Here is a 22,780-nt window from a genome sequence, read left to right as displayed (position 1 = left end):
CAGGACAAACTTTAAAAGACTTGTTTTGTATATATGTTATTTGTATCTGCCACTAAATAACCTGTGAAGCTGACATGACAATACACTTTAATACAACAGTAATATGTTTTTTTTCTCAAAAATTGGTATCAAATGTTTGATAGATGTAGTTTGAGGCACCTATAGCACATTAAGTGGATATACATGTGAAAAGCTATGTTGTTTTGTCTGTGAAATAACCATTAGTCTAGGGAAAAAATCTGTGAATCTGGGGGAAAAAAGCAGCGCTGTTTTATCATACTAGATACGTTTAAAAGTTCTGTCATAATGCTACTCTGTGCGGTCGTCACCGGTCTATTAAATTGCACAACATATTAAAGCGTCTTTGGTGGTTTCATATGTTTCCTACACAAAAAATAAAAAATCTAGGGGTTATGACATCATTGGCAGACGACACAATGAGACACACGGTCCGTGCCACTAGTTAAAATTGCTTATTTTTCTGGATTTAAACATTCTTCGAAACATTTGGGATGATATAAGTACACAATTCAGCAAAATATATAACACTGTTCTAGTGGTTTTTGAATATTTTAAGTAAAAAATCGTACATATTGTGCCTTTTAAATATATTGGCTATTTATGAATTCATTATATGGCTGATAAAAGGAGGCAGATTTAAGTTTTGCTTAGTTAAATGTGCCTTTTCTCCCTAGTCATCACTTTGAAAAGGACATCGAGTGATCTATCAGTGACTCAGTTCTAGGGCTGCACGATTAATCGCATGCATTTGTCATGCGTGTCTCATCAGTAAAGCCGGTTCCGTGATTAGCGGTAAATGTCTGTCACCTGTTTTCAAACGGGAGCGGCAGGTCATACACAGAGCCGTAGTTCACTGACAAGCTACGCAATATCGTGTTCATAATCGAATGCGATTAATCTCAATTATGAACAGAATATTGCGTAGCTTGTCAGTGAACTATGGCTCTGTGTATTAACTGCCGCTCCCGTTTGAAAACAGGTGACAGACATTTACCGCTAATCACGGAACCGGCTTTACTGATGAGACACGCATGACAAATGCATGCGATTAATCGTGCAGCCCTACTCAGTTCTACATTCTGTGACTGTGCAGTGTGCATTGCGGCCATCTCAGATCATCAGACTTGACTGTGATGGAAACTTATACCTTATTCTCTCTTCTTTTCCTTTCTCCATGTCTCTAAAGTCCACTTACGTAAGTGCTCTTCTGAAAACATCTGTGCTTCTGTTTGTACACGCTTACAAATATTTGTTATTTTACATCCCCCTCTCACGATATGCATGTTCTGTCTCTTTCTCTCGCTAGACTTAGAGAAAGCCTCAGCAGTGCATTTTAAAAAAATAGTAACCTGTTCCAAGCCAAATGGCGCCGTGACATCAAAATGCACCTCTTTGACCATTTCAGCCATGTTTCATCTGACCTCTGAGGTGATTGATCCTCATATCTCAAAGTGTAAACTTGCAGGAAGGACCTTCTGTGTACATTAGCAAAGACAGTCTGGCCAAAGTTCAGCTGGGATGAAATCCCTTTATTTTTGCCCTCTCATGCTCTATTCATGAATAGAACATCAGAGGCTAGAGACAATGATCAAATTTTGTAATCATTTTCATTTGATTACATCACACAAACTCCTGGGAAAATACAAACATTCCTAAGTAAGCACCGTTTCCAGAGATATTTATGCATTTAGCTGCTGTTTTGTACTCTTTACTAAGGTCTGAAAATTATCTTTTCTTCATAGATTTGTGTAAATTATGGTTGCGTATAAAAATTCTGGTTGATGCATAGAATCCAATAATTAATTTAATTTTGTGACTCATAGCCTGTACTATTTTGTCTAAAAAAAAAAAAAAAAAAAAAAAAGTATGGTACTGATATTGTGCATTCCTAATGTAAATTATATTTTATGACAAAGTTTGTAATGGTTCTTAATAGTGGTCAACTGATATATCGGCCGGTAGTTGGCATTTTTCAAATATCGGCATCGGCCAGTAAGTTTTTCTGCTTGGCTGATGTGTTCGAGGCGGGACTTTTATTTTGACGGTGCTGAGAGCACGTCGTCGTTAACAGTTCTGTTTAATAAGGACAGAAGTCTGTCTAATAATCAGATAGAACGGTTAAACAAAGGAATTAAAATGCATACAAAAAGTATTATAACGATTGCTTTTATATTATTAGTAATAGAAAGGCAAACATTATAATCATCATATTATGATCATATTTTTTTTTTTTTTTTTTTTATTTGTGAAAAATACTTTGCCATCTAAAGTACAAGTATGTTTATTTTACACATGTATTTTTTTAATCCATTGTCAAAAGATTTCAAAATTCTTAAATATTAATTAAAAAATAATAAATGTATCAGCTTTATATCGGCTATCGGCCCCCTGCTTTCCAAGATATCGGCATCGGCTGTCAAAAAAAAAACAATATCGGTCGACCACTAAAACATGTCCTCTCCTGATAACTATTATATAGTAATTTTTGGCTGTTATCAAATAAAATACTCACTGTGTAGTTTTGCTGCAGTGCTTATACATGCAATTTAAAACAGGCACATTTTTTGCAGTCAGCTCGCAGAACACACACGATAAGCTCCTAGCACTTTCACCCAATTTGGCAAAGTCATACGTTTCTTCCTGCTGCAAATAAAACCAAGCTGATTTGGTTTGTCCTCCGTGACCTGGCAGTGGTGAATATGAGATATTTAGAGAGGTGCTAGTGATATGAGTGGGTTTTAATCCGGTCAGCAGCACATCTCCAGTCAAAGACACAGCAGATGTGTTTGTGTGGCTTACATCAACTTTTATTGCGCGCATCTCTTATTGTATAACTCTTACAGACTGTTTTTACTCTACCAATGACTGTTAGACGATGATTAAGGCATGTATGAGAACTATAAAACCTAATTTGCTGACATTTAGTTTCATGGTCTATCAAAAAATAAATTAGTTGCATTAAGAAAATTGATTATGCATTATATTAATTGTTAAATGACTGAAGACAGTCATATGCTTATATAATCTAACTGAATAAATGGATGTATGCGTGTGAATATTTGCGTGTGTCTGCTTAAAATGTGCGCGTGTGTATGTTTGTAGTTAACCAAGGAGTTTCCTGTGGTTTCTGAAATATTTTGCGGATATGGCTTTTTTTTCTGCTTACACTTAACACCTCAAGAGTACAGAGTAAGATAGATGGTGATCAGGATAAGGCCTTCACAGTTGATAGTCCTTTGCTGGCCCTTTTCTCTTAGAGCTGCTTACCACAAGTATTCTCACACTCCTGCTGGAAACCCTTAAAAGTACTTTAAGCAGCAAAGTGTTTTGCCATACAGGTTAAGTGTTCTTCAATTCAGTTCAGTGAAGTTCACCCCCTTGAAGAATATCTTCTGTATGCTATAGTGAAAAGTACACAGGATGCTATTGTAAAGATAAGACAATGGTAACAATCTTCCTACTAATTTTCCCATAGCAAGAGAGCCATAAAGTTTCCTCAGAATGAGTTAGTGTTTTAAAGGAATAGTTTAGCACAAAAATTTTTGTCATGTCATCATTCTCTCATCATTTACTCACTGTCATTTCATACCAGGCCGGTATGATTTTTTTCTTTTGTCTTTTTTCTGTGGAACACAAAAGGAGATATTTAAAAAAAAAAAAATGCTCAAGCTGCTCTCTTCCATACAATGAAATTATATAGTGACCAGAATAGTTATATAGATACCATACAAGAAAAGTATCATAAATGTGGTCCATACATCTATGTTCAACTTTGTTTAAGGTGTTATTCACTGAAGATCTCATAATTAACTATAACTGTGAAAAATCTCTTTGTTAATTGGAATAAAGTTGAAATAAAGTTGAAAATATTTGATAAATTATGTGTGAAAAAAAGTTGCCTTGGCAGCTGACTAAAATTGAAATGTTTAAGGTTTAATTACTTAAAAACTGAAATAAAAATAAATTCAAGCTGAATAGAAAAAAGACCCAAAGACTGATGAGAATGATGAAAACTCATGAAAAACTGCTAAAACTAAAATTAAAAAATGAAACCATAAAAAATAACATTGATTCATAATATCAATAAATACTATAATAGTTTAAAAATAATACTAAAATAATATTGGATATGCTTTGTCTAAACCAAGTTTGACATCAATTGTGCTAAAACATCATTGGTTGTTAAATATCTAGTAATTACAGAAGTGTTGATGAGATTTGAGAATAAATGATGACAGAATTTTTATTTTGGGGTGTATTATTATACTAAAGAGCTGTTGGTTTATGGAGTATTTTTCCCATGATGAATTTCCTTCAGCTAACGACACCAGGAACCACACAGAGACTGCTTTATTCATTGACTAGAACTGTCGATTGACATAATAAATGGGAATAGATAATTACTGTTGTTAATTTACACTAGTTTGTATGTGTTCATGTAACTGCTTACAGTTGATATAGACTGCAAGGTCCAGACTTGAGGCATTACATTTTTCTGTGAGGTGAGTGAGTGTTGTATTTTTAATGCTGCAGGCTGGCTTTGTTCCTGTAACTGTGTTGGTGGTAAGTGATAGGGCTGCGCTCCATGCCCTGTGTGTGCTCTGGAACAAACTGAAGTCATGTCCTGCAATTAAGCAGCTGGGAAATGGAGAGGGAGGAAGGGGCACAATGAGAGTGTTACTAGACCAGGATCTTGTTCCCAGAGCTTTGCATCATGAGGTGTCTGAACAGGAACAGGAAGTAGAATCACTGAACTGCCCATTAGAGTCACAAAACATTTTGTACCCTGTTTACAACATTGTTATTTTAGTGTTATTTATATGACATTTATTAATATTTTGAATGAGCCTTTATTTTTATATTTTCAGTTTTATTTATTTATTTATTTATTTTGGTTAGAAATGTCGCAAGGCAAAATTTCTAACTTTCTTACGTTTTTCATCTCATTTTTGTATTTTATATCAGCTTCAGTTAACAGAAACATGTTTTAATAGTTTTTTTTAATTACCAAAAGCAACACTGTTTCAGACATGTTTAATGCTGTCCACTTGTAAATGGATCATCAAAGATGGTTGTAAACTGGGTCTTTAGGTTAACAGAGTTAGGGTGAAAGATCAAGGTTGTCACAGAATTGCACTTCAGGTAGTTTTATAAGCTAGTTCATAAGGGTGGTCACTAATACATCTCAGTCATCTTTAATTTAGAGCAATTGTTTTTGATTATGACTTTTTTGTTGACAAAGCATTATATCCATGTGACTCCACTAAATCATGTCTTAATCTCAGGATTGTGTTTACATAGAAGTTAATAAAATTGTCTATTTGTGTTGTTTAGAGGAGTGTTTCATTTCACTCTGACCTCCTTTGTGAAAGCATGTGATTTTTTATTTTATTTTCAGAGACATAGCAATTTCCTGAAAATGTTCTGAAATGTTTAGATATCAGTACAGTTTGTGTGTTTTGTCTTAAAATATAAACATTCATACAAAGTCCTTATGTCCTCTTTGATCTATTAATAATAGTGTGAAGATTTTGTGGGTCATGCATAAACCTAATGTTTGCTTTTGAAAATTGTCCCTTCCTTAGCCTGTTTCCATGGCAATTTGTGATGATGATAAGGCAGACAAATCAATCTGTCTGGAGTTTCAGAAAAAGGCCAATGAAGCAACTTCTGAGACTGACAGGTTTTATAATATTTTGTACCTCACGAGGGCAAATCAGAGGGCTTTGTATGGAGTGAGAGAAAGGCACTTCCTGTTTTAGGAACACTAATCTCTCAGGTTATTATTAGCAGTAAAGAGTCTTGAAATAGCATCAGGCCGCTCTCCTCAGAGGAATGCTGCTAAACTCTAATCAGTGCTGCATTCTGCATAAGGAATCACCGTGTTCTGAAAGTTCCTTATATTCAGTCCGGTTTGACTGTCAGTTACGATTGAACACATGACATAAACATTTTTTCATTTTGAAACAAATGCTTACTTGGTGTTGAAAGTTCATACTTGCAACACAGGCACAAATAGAGCAGAACCCAGAATTAAGAGAACTCATTAAGAAAGAAGCATCTCCCTGTACTAAAACATTTAGTTTAATACTTGGTCTGAATAAATATGTGGGAAACTCTTTAAAAGCATCTTAAAGGAGCAGGTAAATTAAGAGGAGGAAACTCCAGATGAGTTTTTCCCTCGTTGACTTTCGGATCCGTTTCTCTTTATTTCATGACCTCTTTTGTCGTGGGAAAAAAGTGACTTCACAGACGATGAGTCTGGGTGTTTCACAACTGAATTACATGAAGTCAACACTGATCTATATATTCTATATTATAGATCAGTGGAAGTCACTCATTAGGAATATTTTGACACTGATGATGTAAGGGGTTCCATAAATAGGGCACAAAATAGGACCTAAAGATTTTTTATCTGATGCGGTGGTGGTTAACCTTTTAAAAAAATTAATATGAACTGTTTTAAATTTTTGATTGATTGATTTAATTTATAATTCTCAGGTTATCATGCATGAGTTAATATTATGTTGGATACTACTAGTTATGTTATGAAAACTACTAGATTTCACATAAAACAAAACAAAACACAGGATCCGTGCCTCTGCTGCTTAAAAAAAACATGAGATGTCAAGGTGTACTTAATAACCAGAAACTGCTGGGTAATGAGTTGTAGGGAGACCTCGAGCAAAGGCATAAGTTTTTGTTTCACCTTGATGGAGTCTGAAATTTAACATCGTAGTTTTCACTTTTGTTTTGCTTGAAACCTACCTGTCTTGATGATTTGCATAATTTGAAAGGGCCTAAAATCCTTGCAACTGAACCTGCTGTTCTGCCCCTCAAGTCTTTGTGTGGAAGGACAAAACACACACACACACTGTTTTTCCAGTAAGGGTAGAGTGAATGGGTTACACACACCCAGAATGACCACTGACTTTGCAAACATTTTCTGTTGACCTCACGATTCAAATCGTGACTTACTGTTTTGCAGTAATGAAGTTAGGGCCAGAATTACTAACAGCTTGCTCCAGCGCTGGCTCTCTTTTGGGCTTAAACTTCTGTCAGGATTTGCTGAAGACACGCAGTGAAAAAGGCATGGACAGTTTTTGCATCTGATGATTTTGTCTGTTTTTGATCTACAGGTACAAGCCCTTTTTTCCTTTCCAAGTTCAGCCACCGCTGGCATCATCATGTGACCTGGACATCTCCATCCGAGAAACGCTATTGTGGAGGGGCGTCTACGTGTCACACTTGTTGAATGTAGCAGGTAGGGCAGACTTCTGTTGCTGTGCATGACACAATCTACAGTTACTTAATCTTTAATCTTTTTTTGGGCAAATAAAACATGGGAGGTTAGTAAGTACACTTGATTAGGTAACAGTAGGGCATAATAATAATAGTTATAATGCACTGTCATTAAAATGCTGGCCAGTGTAAGCAGATGGTTATTTATGTCAATACCAAAATTAAAATCCTTTTCTTCTAAATAAAAAAAAAAATAAAAACAAAAAAACAAAAAAAAAAAAATTAAACCAGTTATTTTAATGCTACAAGTGAATTTAGGCATCACAACATTGTAATGTACAGTATGAAAAAGTAACATTAATTTAGCGATCTGGTTAATATTTAAATATATAGCAGGGTTATTTGTTAATCTGTTTAAAAATTGGAGTGCTCACTTTAAGTGGGCATTAAATGAAGACAATTGTAATCTAAAAGTAAAAGTATTGGAAATTGTCTTGCACAGTTTAATAAGCACAGCTTGTCATGTGTCTCTTGTGCAGTTTTCAGTGTTATTTCAGATCAGGCATATTAAATTAATTTTGTACTGCTAGCCTCTATTCAATAGATAAGTGCATTTACACCTGCCTTTGTTTTCTCTTAATTCTAATTAAGTAGTAGCACATATAAAACTTACAAAAACATTCATATAAAGAGTCTGAAATTATATGTGTCTATTCAGGTTAGTACACTGGTGTTTCTGTTTTCTTATTCTTCTGGGACACAAAACTCACAGACAGCCATAACATTCTAAGCCAATAATATTTGAAATGGCCTGGTTGCAAGCTGTTGTGTTTGAGAGCACACACACATTGCAACAAAAGCTGTATTCTTCTTACTATTGTGTCTTTGTCAGATTAGTAACAGACTTCAATTGTGTTTGTAATGGGCTTTCTATTAATAATGCAGAGCCTTTGACAATTACAAACCCAACTCAACCCTGATGTGTGCACACACACACACACACACACACACACACACACACACACTATTTGTAGTCTGCACACTGGATCTTTCCATGTAGCATTAAGTTTGGTAAAGTTTATTTCTCAACTGTGCTGTGGCTTTTGCACCACCAGAGGGCAACAGTGGACCAGTCATGCTTCTGGAGGGCCAGTTGTGTTTTGGTTGTTGATGATTGTTTAGTTAAAGTCGGAGCTCAAGGAGGCCCTCCAGGAGCAGGATTGGCATCACTGCCTTAATTACAAATGTGATGGGGGGAAAAAAAGTATTTATTTATTTATTTATTAATGGAGAAAGTGTAAGTTTTTAATCAAAACACACAAAGCAAAAACAGTTTGGTATTAATAACTCACTAATAATCTTTACGTCTGTTCTTAAGTATTATATTTTTATATTTTGTAATACATTTTTACTAACATTCAAAAGTTTGTGGTTGGTGAGTCTTATGCTCACCAAGGTTGGATTTATTTGATCAACAATACAATAAAACAGTAATATTGTGATATATTGCAATTTAAAATAATTTTATAAATTATTATTTTAATAAGATATTATATAATACAAAAAGTTTTAAAGGTTTTGATGAATAAAGAAATTAAACTGAACAGCATTTATTTGAGATAGAAATCTTTTGTAACAAATTTCTTTACTGTCACTTTTAAAAGTATTAAAGCCTTAATTTATTAATAAATTTTAACTTTTGAATGGTGGTGTGAATGTATTTTTTATTTTATTTTTTATAGCCGAATGCTTCTTTTCTTTTAGTGCTTGTAATGGAAATGTTTATCCAGCAGATGGCAGTAGTAGCTTATAAAAGGTCATTTGAACTGAATGTCTGTTGATCAGGTTTCAGAGCTACATTTGCCCTATTGATTTCTTTTGATCACAGTATTAAAACACTATTTCCTTTTCATTTTGTTTGTCCAATTCAGTTATTGTATATAATGTAGTATTGTATATAATTCAGTTATTGTATATAATGTACTGAAATATACAGGTACTTTAAAAATTTGAAAATTACTTTGTTTTTTCTTTTTCTGTGTTCTCTCTACAGATTGTTTATCCTGGGCTCATATGAAAGGGAGGCATATGTTCACTGCACCTTAGAGCTCAGCTCTGACCAATGGCGGGAAAAAACTCGCAGCTCCATCAAAGAGGTACACGTTACATGACCTGCTGCATGTGTTTCTCTCTGCCTGAGGGCGCTGCACTAGGTTTACTGCGCTGCGCACATGCACAAACACGCATGTTTGATATGCATTAATAAATACATGTGCACAAGCAGACATGCATGCACACTGTTGTTTATAGCACAGGTCAAAAGTCAAGGATGGGTAGATAAACCAGAATATTTCCAGCTATATTTAAACTGTAGTTCTTTGCTATTATTTTAGTGTTGGCAAATGTAAGAAACAGGAGATAATGATGTGCAGCACAGCTTGGAAAATATGTTGTTTGGGGATGCTACATGGCAGAATGTTTAGGAATATATGTGTTGGTCATCATTAGAAATGGCACAGTAATATGTGAGGTTATTCATTTTGATGGAAGTCGGGTGTTGCTCATTTGTTCTTCTCTACCATAAGGAGTTATTTAGACTCGGTACATAAATATAATATCGGTTGTGCTTTAGTTTGTAGTTAGGGTTAGGCACATTTCAGCTAATTTCTTTGCTTATCTACCAAAAAGGTTAGCTTTATGAAGTGGCTTGTGTCCATAATAAATCTGTAGTCTATTTCCCTCTATTATAAATGTCTGTTTGTCTTCCTTTTGGAGGAAGGACAAACACAATCTAATTGCTGTTGATGTAAACAAATTCATATTTTGCAAAAACCTTTTCCCTTTCTACCTGCCAACTGCGAATTCACTAAGCAGTCAATGACAGCAGTCAGTAAATGTCAAATTAAATCGCTCCATTCTAGTCGTTTTATTTAGTGTCTCATCCCCTATTAAATCCAGCACCAAGCTCACATCCGGTGTAGAAAGACTAGGTTGTTTACATTTCCAAGCGACGTCACAACTTTAATTAAAATAGAATTCAACTAATGTACACTCACAGGCTATTTTATAAAGGTCCATCCAATGCGATTTGTAATCTGTTACCTATTAATCTATGAGTCTTTTGTTTTTAATGCGGTTGTTGCATAACATGGATCTGTTTGTGCACTGATGCCAGACTCATCACTCATTTGTTATGAATAATCATATCTTTTTGTTTGTGTTTGAACAAGCTCCTAATGAAGAAGGAAATAATCAAAAGAGATGAAGCACTGTTCATTTGTGAAGTATTTAATTCACTGGAAAATGAATTTCCAAAAAGCCAGTAATGCATTGTTATATGGAGTATACTAATTACTTATTTTGATATAAGAAAATTACTCAAACCATGATATTAGATTTTGGTAAAACCGACTAACCCTAGTGCATTATAGTCTTCAGTGTCACATGATCCTTCAGAAATCATTCCAATATGCTTATTCGGTGTTCAGAAACATTTCTGATTATGAACATTGATGAAATTAGTTGTTGCTTAATGCATTTTGGAAATATTGATACCTTTTCCAGGATTCTTTGATGAATAGAAAGAACAGCATTTTAAAAATAGAAGTCTTTAGTGATATAGATACATTTGCTGTGCACTTTGATCAAGTTAATGTGTCTGTGCTGAATAAAAGTATTAAATTCTATAAAAAAAAGGGTAGTTTGTTTGAAGGGTAGTGTACAGAATGTATAATAACATAGAAGTTATTATTATTATAATATTTATTTACTGTTTATTTATTCACTTATCTGACCTCATCTGGTTTTTAGAAGTAAAAGAATACATCTGAAATGAACAGCTGCACTGAAACTAGAATATATTTCTTTGTGTGTGGTTGTAGACTCTACTTAATTAAGAAAAACAAAAATCCAGCCTACGCATGTGCGTGAGAGAGAGAGTGAGAGATCTGATCACTGTAACAGGCATGCACCAGCACTGACACAGCATGTTTATATCCTTGATGACTCTACATATGTAACATATCTTATATTAACCAATCCTATCAGCAAGGACGAGCAGTGTTCGAATAACTGCATGCATGCTGAAGTGTGCCTTTGCGTAGACACTCATATGAATGTGCACACATGCAGGCATGTTTATTTGAAATACAGAATTGTGCACGGAGATGCAGATGCACACTGGACACTGTGCGTTTCACCCGGTGTTTATCAGCTTCCCCCCAGACCCCCAGATTCAGAGACCTCAGCAGGGACTCAAACACAGGATTAGTACAGATATCATCTGGAAAAGGTCATTGTTTTTCTTTCCTCTTCTCTCTCATGAACATCCCATCATTCTCTTTCTCATTCACTCCACTGGATATCTCTTTCCTCTCTTTGTTTTTCATCTCTCTATATACGTTCCTCATATCCTAAACTAATTTTACATGTAAAACACGCTCTGATCTCTGCTCAGAAGTACAATGGTTCAGAGTCGTTGATTCTGATTCTGATTCTGATACGTGGTATTTTCATGGCACTCCAGGGCATAACCATGGTATGTGCACAAAAGAATATGTGCATGGTAGCACTCATGAAACCCATACTGTCTTTGTGTGCATGCTGGGGGATTGTTTTTTAACATGATCTAAACGCTGTAAAGTGTTAAAGCATGTTTTCTTAGCTTATGCCTCTGGTGCAGAGAGGCTAACACTGCTATCAGTAATAAGTAAGTGATACTGAGCCTCTGGGGTCTTTTCATTTGTTCTTATCTCCTGCCGTTCCAGCCGCTCTCACCATCGACCTGCACCGCCCTGCAGTCGCTCGCCCGCCGATGCCCATTTCCAGCAAACCTCAGTGTACGTGGTCATCTAGATATGTTAGAGACCGTAACACATGTTCATGCTAAGAAACCCTTTTTTAAACAAATATAAAATTGTATAAAATTTTGAAAGATTTTTAACATTTATATATTTTACTTGTTTACTGTGAGTATAATAATGTTAAAATTACATATATATTACAAATTAAGATGATTAATAGAATAATTATATAAAAAATAATCAAAAATAAGAATCATTTTATAGAGTTTGCACTCATAGAGAGCAAAAATAAATATAATAAAAAAAGTTTTTTTGGCATTTTTAAAGTGAGATCAGCTATTGAGAGAAATTGAGTGCAAAATGATTCCTAATAAATTCATAAATGATTAGTAAGGAATTATTATCCAGTATTTGCAAATGGCTGGAAAGGTCACAGAAGCTCTTTTCCAATGGAGCAGCGAGTGAGTGTTTCAGTGTTTGAATTGACGTGTATTTGCACATCTGCTCTGATGCCTGCCTGATCATTTCTCTTAACAACCTGACATCAACGTCTGTGTGGACGATTCTGTGTAGTCAATCAGGCTTTTCTCCAGCAAAATATTTTCTGATGTTGTTATTCCAGATGCAAGATGCGTTAGAAACGTGTTAGACATTTCTCTGAGAATAACACAGAATGTCCCCGTTTTTCAAAATAAGGTCTGTGTGAGTTCCTTACAATCCAAATAACACCAGCGAGTGCTGCAGGGGGTGTGTGTGCTGTGTTTATTTGTGTGTGTGCATGTATATGTCAGTGTGTGTTATGGGAATCTAGCTCTGTCACTGGGATTTTTCCGTCATCGTTGTTTAGAGAGTCGTGACGTAGTTTAAAACATGTTGCCTCTCAGATCAGGGGCTTCCATTTCCTTTCCTTCATTTTTTTTTTTAGTTGATTGACATGCCTTTTGCTCATTTGAGTTTGTGTGTTTTATATTTGAAGTCCTGTTAGGTCTATATAGCTTTTATAACATGTTTGTGATGTTTGCTGTTGAATATCCCCTAGATGCGCACACACACACACACACACACACTTGGGCTCAATTTTGCCTTCAATTTGTGGTGTGTGTGTTATCCAGCTGCCATTTTTGTGTGTTTCCATTTGCCCACCTAGATTTAAATCTTATTTAAACCAAAGACAAATAACCCTCTGTATACCTGCTTTGTCAGGATATCAGTTCAGATCTATTCATCTTAGCTTATTCAGACACAAACATCTTTCATAATGGCTCTAAGATGGCTGTTTCATCCGCAGCGCCCTATCTTATCACAGCCCCCCCCCCACCCCCCCCACCCCACCCAAGGACTGGCTTTCGGGCCACAATGATGCATTGTTGGTATCTAAAAAAATTCAATAAAATTTAAATTAAATTTTAGAATTTAATGTGTAATTATAAATATGTTTTACATTTTATAAGTATAGAATTAAATATATAATTTAAATTATTTGTGATCATTTATAATAAAAGCATTTCTCATTGGATACCTAACAGCAACCTTAAGTTATTTAACAAAAAAAAAAAAAAAAACAAATTAAGTATATTTATATAATAAAAAAAATAATATATATATATATATATATATATATATATATATATATATATATAATGTGTTCTTCTTTTTTTCTGTGCGTAAGAAAGTCTTACATATAATTTAGGGTCTGTCATTAAGGGTTTCCCAGGCTGTTTTCCAATTGATTTTGCTCTGTGTGCCAATGATGATGATCAAACTAATTTGACAGCCGTCCTTGTGCATGACGGAGCTTCTGATGGGTGTATTACCAACGCCACAGACGCTAACACTCATTGCTGGATGTTCCAGGCCCATCACTAAATGAATCCCAGCTCCTCCCTCCACAACAGAAAAGCAGCACACTGAATGGTTGGCCGAGCTTTGCTGCATGTGAACACGCAAAGAGTGTAGTTTATAAGTTTGTAAGTAGTTTATAATAATGTTTATAAGATGACGCAAGTTGCAACAGATAAAGGAAATGTTGTAACCATCTGGATCATTTCTAATAAATCAATATTTTGCAGATGAATTTAATGGATTCTGTCTTGATGTACTTTTCACAACCGCAAAGATTTGTATCTTAAGGACAGCATTATTTGCAAAGTGGTAAAAATTGTTGTGATGCATTAGAGCAGCATTTTGCATGGCGATGTATGGAGAAACCTCCTTGCCTTCAGTCAGCACAGCATGACTCTCTCAGCCAGTTCTTCTTCTCCCAGCTGAGTGTACAGGGTCAGGACCAGGTGTCTTTAACTTTGTTCTGAAGTATGTATTGCCTGCAGTCAGCTGCTGCTGTATTTTGAGTTAATTATTGTTAGTACTGTGGTGTCTGACAGGCCAGCTGCTCTTTGTCTGTGCTGTTACGATTTGATGCAGTCTGAAGTATATTGCCGCTAAATCTCATTTTTATGCAGTTTATTGCTGCTCTCTGCTTGGCTGGGCACCTCTCCTGGAAATAAAAAGACTGGAGAGAGAAAGAGAGAGCTGCAGAGATGACCACGAGGCTCTAACATTATATAGCTTTACTTACAACTACTTTTTTTTTTTTTGCTTTGATTTGCTTTTTCTACATTTCCTTCCTTGTTTTTTCCATTTCCTTTCTGATTTTCTTATTTTCCTTTCCTTATTTTCATCTTTTTTGTCCTCTCATCTCCCCTCGTTTACTTTCCTAATTCCCCCTTTCTTTCCTTCCTTTCTTTCCTTGTTCCTTCATTTCCTTTTCTTTACTACTTCACTTATTAACATCTTTTTACTTCCCTTATTTCCTTTTTCCATCCTTTTTTTACTACTTTGCATTTATTTCCTTCCACTTTTTATTCCTTACTTCCTTTTCTTCTTTAATGTTTTGCAATTTCATCTTTCCTTTCCTTTTCTAAACTTTGCTTTCCTAAACTTTCCTAAACTTACTCATTCCCATTTGTGAACTTCCTTTCTTCCTCAGCTTATTTCCTTTGTCTTTTTCCTTTCTTTTGATTTCATTTCCTATGTTCCCCTTCATTTCCTTCCTTTAGCTATTTACTATATTTCCTTAATCTTTTACTTCCTTCATTTCCTTTTTATTCTTTCCTTCATTACTTCCTTTTTTTTTGTTTTATCATCCTTTTTTCCTCCCTTTTTTATTCTTATACTGCATTAACTTTAGCTAAACTTTCTTTCTTTCTTTCTTTCTTTGTCTCGCTGTTTTTTAATTGCATTGATGCAGAACTGTTTCTGTTACTGGAGCAGTTATTGTCTAGTGATGGCTGGGTTGGTAAATAGTAGTTTTTTCATGGTAATCTAAAGGAAAGAGCTACAATGGTGTCTTTCTGTTCACATTGCTGACAGCTGAAACTGATATTAACGGACAAACAGTGTTTGACACTTGTATTTGGAGGAGTATTAATTGCTTGCAGTCAGATTAGAACCCGGTGCTATAGTCTAGATCAGAGTCCATCACTCTTTGAAGCAAAATGTCACCTGTTGAATATAGCGCTGCTGTTGGAAGAGCTATGAAGCCATGAATCTTTTGACCGTATCAGACAGCTGTCGATTGCATGAGAAAGGGACATTTGAAACTCCACTTTCAAGTAACTGACTCAGTTTAAGCTTAGAGAATGAAAATGACAAATAAAATGCCAGAGTGATAAGGATGCACTCATGCCCCCTCACCCCCTTCACATGGCTTTTGAGCGTTGATAGGAGAAAGTCTTCATTTTGCCTTCAATCTTTCATTTGGCCATTCTCGTTCTACCTTTCACACATGGGGGTTAAACTGGGGTAGATGAGGGGACATTTCCTGAGCATCTGAATAACAATGAAGGTGCTAAAAATGGAACCAACTTGGACAGACGTTAAAGAACGCTCTGGTCGCTGTGAACAATTGCAAATGAGGGGATGAGAAGGGTCTTGTTTTTGAATGTCCCCTGTATCCATAACAACACTCCCTTTTGTGTGCCACTCTCTGAAAAGCCTCCTCCTATCACAAAAACGTTGCGGCAACATGAAAATTCAGGCCGTCTGTGATGAGACGCAACTGCATTCATCCCAGCTTTGAACAAATGTGTGCAAATCAGAGTGATTCCTGGAACAGGTTCGTCAGAAAAAAATTAGAAGCAATTAGTGCAACTTGCTGAACCCATGATTGAGGGTTTCTTACAAAAAATAAAGGCTTATTTAGCACTTTAGTTTGATTTGGAATCAGCAAATTTGTGGTAGGTTTTCGTTAAGGTTTTTATGATATTTTATATTTAGTTTAAATTGTCTCCCTCTAACTCAAAACTCTGAGTCAGAACAGGATCTGGTAGATTTTGTAAATTGTAACCTCATGTCATTGTCGTGTAACTATATTTGAAGCAGTGTTTTGTTAATTTGCATGGATTGGAGGATGGGTGAAATGAAGAAGAGTGAGTGATTGAATTAGCTGAGTGTCGGAAAAGGGCAGTGTTGATGATATTCCACCACGCCATTAGTTATTATGCCACATGTGACTCAAATCAGCCAACTTAATATAAAACACATTAATCCACAGCAACACTTCCTGCTTAATTATCCTCACTTCCTGCCAGCTTTGGCTGTCAGACATTTAGAAATTGAGTTTTCATCAAGCTCTGAAATTTCTCAATATAACATTTCCACTGCTTAATTTTTAACCTTGTTACTAATAGGATAATTGAGAATAAATGTTTTCACTTTATCTGAGGTTATGAATCCTTGTAGTTTTGTTGTAATTCTGAAGGGAAAAAAATCATTAAGAACCTTTACAGATTTAAAAAGTCACATCACTTTACTCAAAAGACAAATACATGTATTAGTTTTGTATTAATCATTGATTTCAGTTTAAGTGATCGTGTTGATCAGCCGTGAGCCAGGTCATTGCAAAAATAATTTTTCTAATTAGATTTTACTTTTTTTTTTTTTTATGGGAAAAATATCTAAAAATCAATTTTACAATATGCAATATAAGTTTACTTTAAGGGTAAAAAGATATTATAGTTAAGTCTAAGTAATTAGTTATTAGAGTGTAAGTTATTAGATATTAACATTTCTTTTTAGATAATTGTATGTGCATTTTTAATGTGTATTTATGTATGTGTTTCTGTGTGGTGTATATATACTCTACACAAAAAAAATAATATTTTCCACAACACATATTTTTTCTTCTTTAAAAAAATTAAAAAAAAAAAAAAAGTATAAGATTTGTTATTTGAGAAAACATGTTCTTTTAAAATCTGTAGTTCACTTCTGTTTTAATCAGTTCTAAAATCCTCTATGCATCCACTTCAGCTGATCGATCTAAGCATCCTTTCTTTCACGTCTCTCTTACTTTTTTCTTCTTCCTTTGAAATAAACTATTAATCGCTAGAGCTCTCTGATGCTGTGTGTGTGTGTGTGTGTGTGTGTGTGTGGGCACATGCCTTGCGGGGACTGCTACCCTATACCCTAACACTAATCTCTCTGACATGTGCCAGATGATTCGATTACTGACCATTGCTCTGAAGGCTCTCACTACTCAGCCGTTGTGTGTGAGGAAGACGCAGACTGCTTGCAGAGTAGAACTGGCCAGTGTACTGTAGCTAAAAAATATATATCTTGGTCTTTTTCAGCCTTTTCATGATATCTGTTTGTATATTTGCTCCGAAATGGCTTAAAAGGATGGATGAATCATAATTGCAGCTCAACAGCTATTGTGGCCAATTCCATTCAAAATGTTTCATGTAATTATATTTTTACATACAAAAGAAAAATCTAGTTAAAATGTTGTTTTCACACTTTTTTTTCTTGAAATAAACCATATTACAAGGAGAAAACAAGAAGTTAGCATTCTTATTCATTTAAAATAATCTAATCCATCTCTAAAAATGTGTATTTTAAATATTATTTACAGAAATATTTCTTTGTTGTTGCATGACTCTTTTGTTTGTGTTTTCTCTTTTTGCCAGCTGGTGGGAGTGATTCTGAATGTGCTTGTCGAACGTAATTTCATTAGCTCACCTCTGTGGTTCAGCTTGTGGAGAAAACCAACAGATTAAAAAAAACAAACCTTTAAGAGAAACAGGCTCTCAGGAGACACAGAGTATACAAAAGCTGTATGCTTCACTGTGATGCTTCATGCATCTGAAGTTGCTGAAGGCTTTTTCACAATGTTACTGGTTTTTTACTGCAAATTTGATTTAAATGCAGCTTTGGTGGGCATAAAAGACTTCTGAAGATCCAAAAAATAGTTTGTAAGCAACCACAAACTGCAAAGAAATACGTTTTTCCATGTTTTTTTGTTTAATTACTATTTATTTATTATTCAAAGGGTAACGCAAAGTATGTATCAGTTGTGTGTTGTCTGCTGGGCACCATCATTATCGCCCGTGTTGCTTAAGTAAAGGATGAGAGTCTGTTCTGAAAAGGGTAGATTTATATAAGCCAGTTGAAGAGAAAGGTGGGGGATGAAGGGAGTGGGAGGATGAATGAAATGGATAGCAGGAAAAACGGAGGTAAAGAGAGAGAGATTGAAATGGAGAGTGGGAGGTTTGGCTGAACACACACAGTCACTCCTCCAGCAACAGGTGTACACACAAGGCAACTGACCGTTCTGTACAATAGCTTCAATGGGCATCTGTCAACAATCACAGCGGTGCACGTAACACGTCTGCCACCTACAAACACGTCTGCACTCGCTGACACCTGATGACAAGAAGAAAACTTCTCATTTGTTGTATAGAGTGTGTAGGGCTGATTTTGTGTGACATGTTTTCTTTTTCTGAGCAGTTATTCATCTGTCTGTCTGTCTCTTTGAGTGCACAGTACGATTTGATGTCTGTGTGCATTTAGAGGCCGTATCAGGGTGGCCAAGCATACGCTGTATGTTTTGTGTTGTGCATGTGAGCGAGAGAGAGGCATCAGAGAAAAACGAGAAAAGTAAATTAAATCAAAATTTGATGCTGTTTTGTCATGTGTTTGCCTCTCCTTCATCGTCAGAGATGCTTTAGTAATGTAACATTATCAAGATTTTTTGGTAACAATGGTAACTTTCGGTAACTATATAAGTAGCATATTGACTGTTTATTAGGTCGTATAAATCACATGTTCTGCATGACCATATTCTACATCCCTAATCCGACCCAATACCTAAATTTAACAACTACTTTACTAACTATTAATATGCAGTAATAAGGAGTTTATTGAGGCCAAAATCATAGTTAATAGTTAATTAATAGTTAATAGACCTTAAAATAAAGTGTGACCTTTTTTGTTTTCAATTCAGTGTAAAGCTTTTAAGATTACTTTGTCAATATTTAGTCACCTTCACATTGTTCCAGCCTCATTTGATATACTATCTTCCATGGAAACAAATATTTGGCATGTTTGTTTGTTGATCTTTTAAATTTTTTTAACTTCAGTATTTGATTGTACAGAGGGTACAGAAAAGAATCACCCCTTTAAAATAATCACATTTTGTTGCCTTGCAGCCTGAAATGAAGACGGACACAGTTTTATCCAAATGTATTTACTCAGTGCAAAATATAACATCCAGGTGAAAGATATAACAACAACATGTCAGAAAAAAAATAAACAGAATCACTGAGTTGGAAAAAGGATCACCCCCCCACCAAAAATGACTTGTAAACTCAATCGGCTAATCAGCTTCTCAATGTCACACAAAACCATTTGACTTTCAGCTGTGTTCATTTTGATTAGTTCAGCATGAAAAGAGCTTTTCTGGAGCATTTCAGTCCTTGCTAGTGCAACTGAAGCAAATCATCAACTATGGGTGAAATGTGGCTTAAATGGGAGAGTTGCAAGAAAAAAGCTACTCCTCAAGAAAGGCCACATGCAGTCAAGATTGAGTTTTGCCAAAACACACCTTGAAGATTCTGAGGCAGATGAGACTAAAATTCAATTATTTGGCCTCAACATCAAACCGTATGTCTGGCGGAAATCCAATCCAGCTCACCATCCAAGTAACACCATTCTGGTTGGTTCTGTGAGTTTTTTTAATTTTTATTATTATTTATTTATTTATTTTTTCATTTTTTTCTGACATGGTGTTGTTATTTCTTTCACTTGGATATTATAAGTTGCACTGAGTAAATATACAGCTGGATAAAATAAAAACTGTGTCCATCTTCATTTCAGGCTACAAAGCAACAAAATGTGATTATTTTAAAGCAGTGATTTTTTTCTATACCCACTGTATGTTATGATAGAAAATGAATGTTTTTAAAATAAGTATCTTATGCTCAAAATACAGTAAAACATAAATATTGTAAAATATGAAGTAAATTCAGTATTTTAATATCTTTTAAAAATTAATCTGATGAATTCTGCCAGGGCCAACTACAAATCTGAACAAAATACATGTAGGCCTTCAGAAGGCATGTAATTGTGTGCACGAGTTGTGTGGAGTACTTTTCTTTTATACTTAATTCTTTAAAACTTTTTTTGTGCCCTTTTTAGAGCTTGCACACCCAATTCCACATTGTGGGAACCAGAACATTATTCATAATTTATATTTCAGAGAAGTAAGTCATATGTGATTGGCATGACATGTGGGTGAATAAATAATGACATTTCATTTTCTCAGCCGCAGGCCTGTTTTTCTCGTGGTTCTATTGAATGTCTACTGGTATGTGAGTATTGTGTGTTAATTCTGACATTTATGCTGTAATCAGTGGAACTGACCTGAAAATGTCCCACAGGCCTCCTGTGTTTGTTTGTTGATGAAAAGCTGTTTTATATTTCCCTGATACTTGATGTGAGGGTGTATTTGTGAACCTTGTGGTGATGAGGTGAGACGGACAGCAAATTGACTCATGAACAGCGTCCTCACGTACCAGTCGGAGCGGCAGCAGTCCGTTTACCTGCACTCAACACACGCAGACACACAGTAGTGCACACAATGAGCATTCCTCCTGCTGTGCCTTTCCATGGTTGTGTAATTACCCCTTAGCCACCGCTCAGCTACAGAAATCGCCTGTAATTGCCGCTCAATGTCGCCGTTTGGTTCCAGTGTCAGACAAATCTTTCTTTCTCTCTTTCATTTCTTCTCTCTCTCTTTAAACCTTGTCATTTTGCCGTTCTAAAAGTGGGAAAACAAAGATGCACGTTAAGAGCAGGTGTGTCTTTCACCCTCTGCTAGTTGCTGTTTTATTTATTTTTGGTTTAAGGTAAATCCTGTTGTTTTCTATTGTAATTGAAATTTAGTTGTGGACTTAACTGCAATTATGTCTGATGGTAACGCTTCTGTGGTCATTTTTTTATGCAGATTACTTGACTAAATGTTGCTCATTCAGTCTTAAATTCAAGGCATCATATAATGGAGGTCCAACCAGTTCTGATGTTCCTGTACCGGAAGACTTTGATCTGGATGTTTGGAAGTAATTTTTAGTGTTTGTTATGGTTAATATCAGATGAAAGCCATCTCTAGATCACAGCCCTTTGTCCACCATGCAAACAATGGTGTCTTGTTTTCGGGCATATTTGTTTCAGTAATTTAACTCATTAAATCCAGAATATCACTTTTATTCTGGATTATATCTGTGGTGAATAAGAAGATTCCTTACATACGCCTTGCTTTCATTTTCATTCTCTATCTTGAACAGGTTGCAATGAATTATCCCAAACATTCTGGTAAAAGACAAACAGTGTCCTCAAAAAAGCCTGGAGCTTTTGTTTTTCTCCCACGAACCCTCTCTGACACGTGTAAAGGGTGGGATCAGGTTGTGTCCTGAGGGAGGAAATGTTCAGAATTAATCATCTCTGTGGAGAGTTTCACAGCAGCCCTTCAGTCATTAAGATTTATGTTCCTGTGTATTTATTTTGTCAGTTATAAACAAGCTTATCTTCAGCATCTCAACTAGCTGACAAGTTTGCAAATAGTATTGGCACAAGTGTTCTCCCCTTGTCTCATTTCTTACTCCTAAGGCTACCACAGATGCCTTTCTTCAGTGGCAAAGCAATTTATTATGTAAAAAGCATGCTTTGAAATAATTTGATGAATCAGTTTTTACCATTTTTTGTGATGTTCACTTGACCATTTTAAACAGTAAATATTCAAATTAAACATTATTTTTGTGTTTGATCAGTAGCACAATGGCAATAGCACTATAAGATATCAATGTCAAATAGTTAGATGTATTAATAATATAATATTCAGACTAAATAATAAATGAACATATAATATAGTAATAGAGTTTGCTAATCTAACTATAATCTGTTTATAGTTGCCATGGAAGGAAGGAAGATAGATAGATAGATAGATAGATAGATAGATAGATAGATAGATAGATATTATAGTTGAAACTAAATATTATAGTTTTATATGGTTGAATTTGGGTTTCTTTTTGTAAGTTGCCTTCTAAGAACTTTCAGAGGGTTCTTGAATGTTTCAATAGACAGTTAGTCACTGGTCAAAACTGGGCAAGTCAGTCTTCTGCTTGCCAGCTTGTGTAGATTGTCTGTTTTTTCATCCCATGTTTAACTCAATCAGTGCCCTTCTCAAGGGTTATAACAAATGACAGCAGCAAAATTACAGTCATCCATCTCAGCAGCTTAGATCTGCATCCTGTCTTTTTTGCTCACCCCCAGCACAGACGACAAAGAGAGAACAAGGGAGACACAGAGGACATATCATGGAAAGATCAATGAAAAACTATCACTCGTATTTGTGCTACTATTATACAGTTCAGATCATCATTCTT

At 35.2% G+C, this 22,780-nt stretch overlaps 1 protein-coding gene across 1 annotated transcript in view; it reads left to right on the top strand.

The window, feature by feature from the left end:
• Positions 1–22,780, top strand: part of LOC109108021 (PDZ domain-containing protein 8-like) — a 34,928-nt gene that overhangs the window by 5,853 nt on the left and 6,295 nt on the right. The window contains 3 exon segments of the mRNA XM_019121197.2: positions 7,161–7,234; positions 7,237–7,285; positions 9,317–9,419. Coding sequence (XP_018976742.2) covers positions 7,161–7,234; positions 7,237–7,285; positions 9,317–9,419 — 226 coding nt within the window.

This window comes from Cyprinus carpio, chromosome A17 (assembly GCF_018340385.1).
Source record: "Cyprinus carpio isolate SPL01 chromosome A17, ASM1834038v1, whole genome shotgun sequence".
Lineage (NCBI taxonomy): Eukaryota > Metazoa > Chordata > Actinopteri > Cypriniformes > Cyprinidae > Cyprinus > Cyprinus carpio.
The sequence above is the reverse complement of the archived record's forward strand: the minus strand, read 5'-3'. Positions and strand labels throughout refer to the sequence as shown.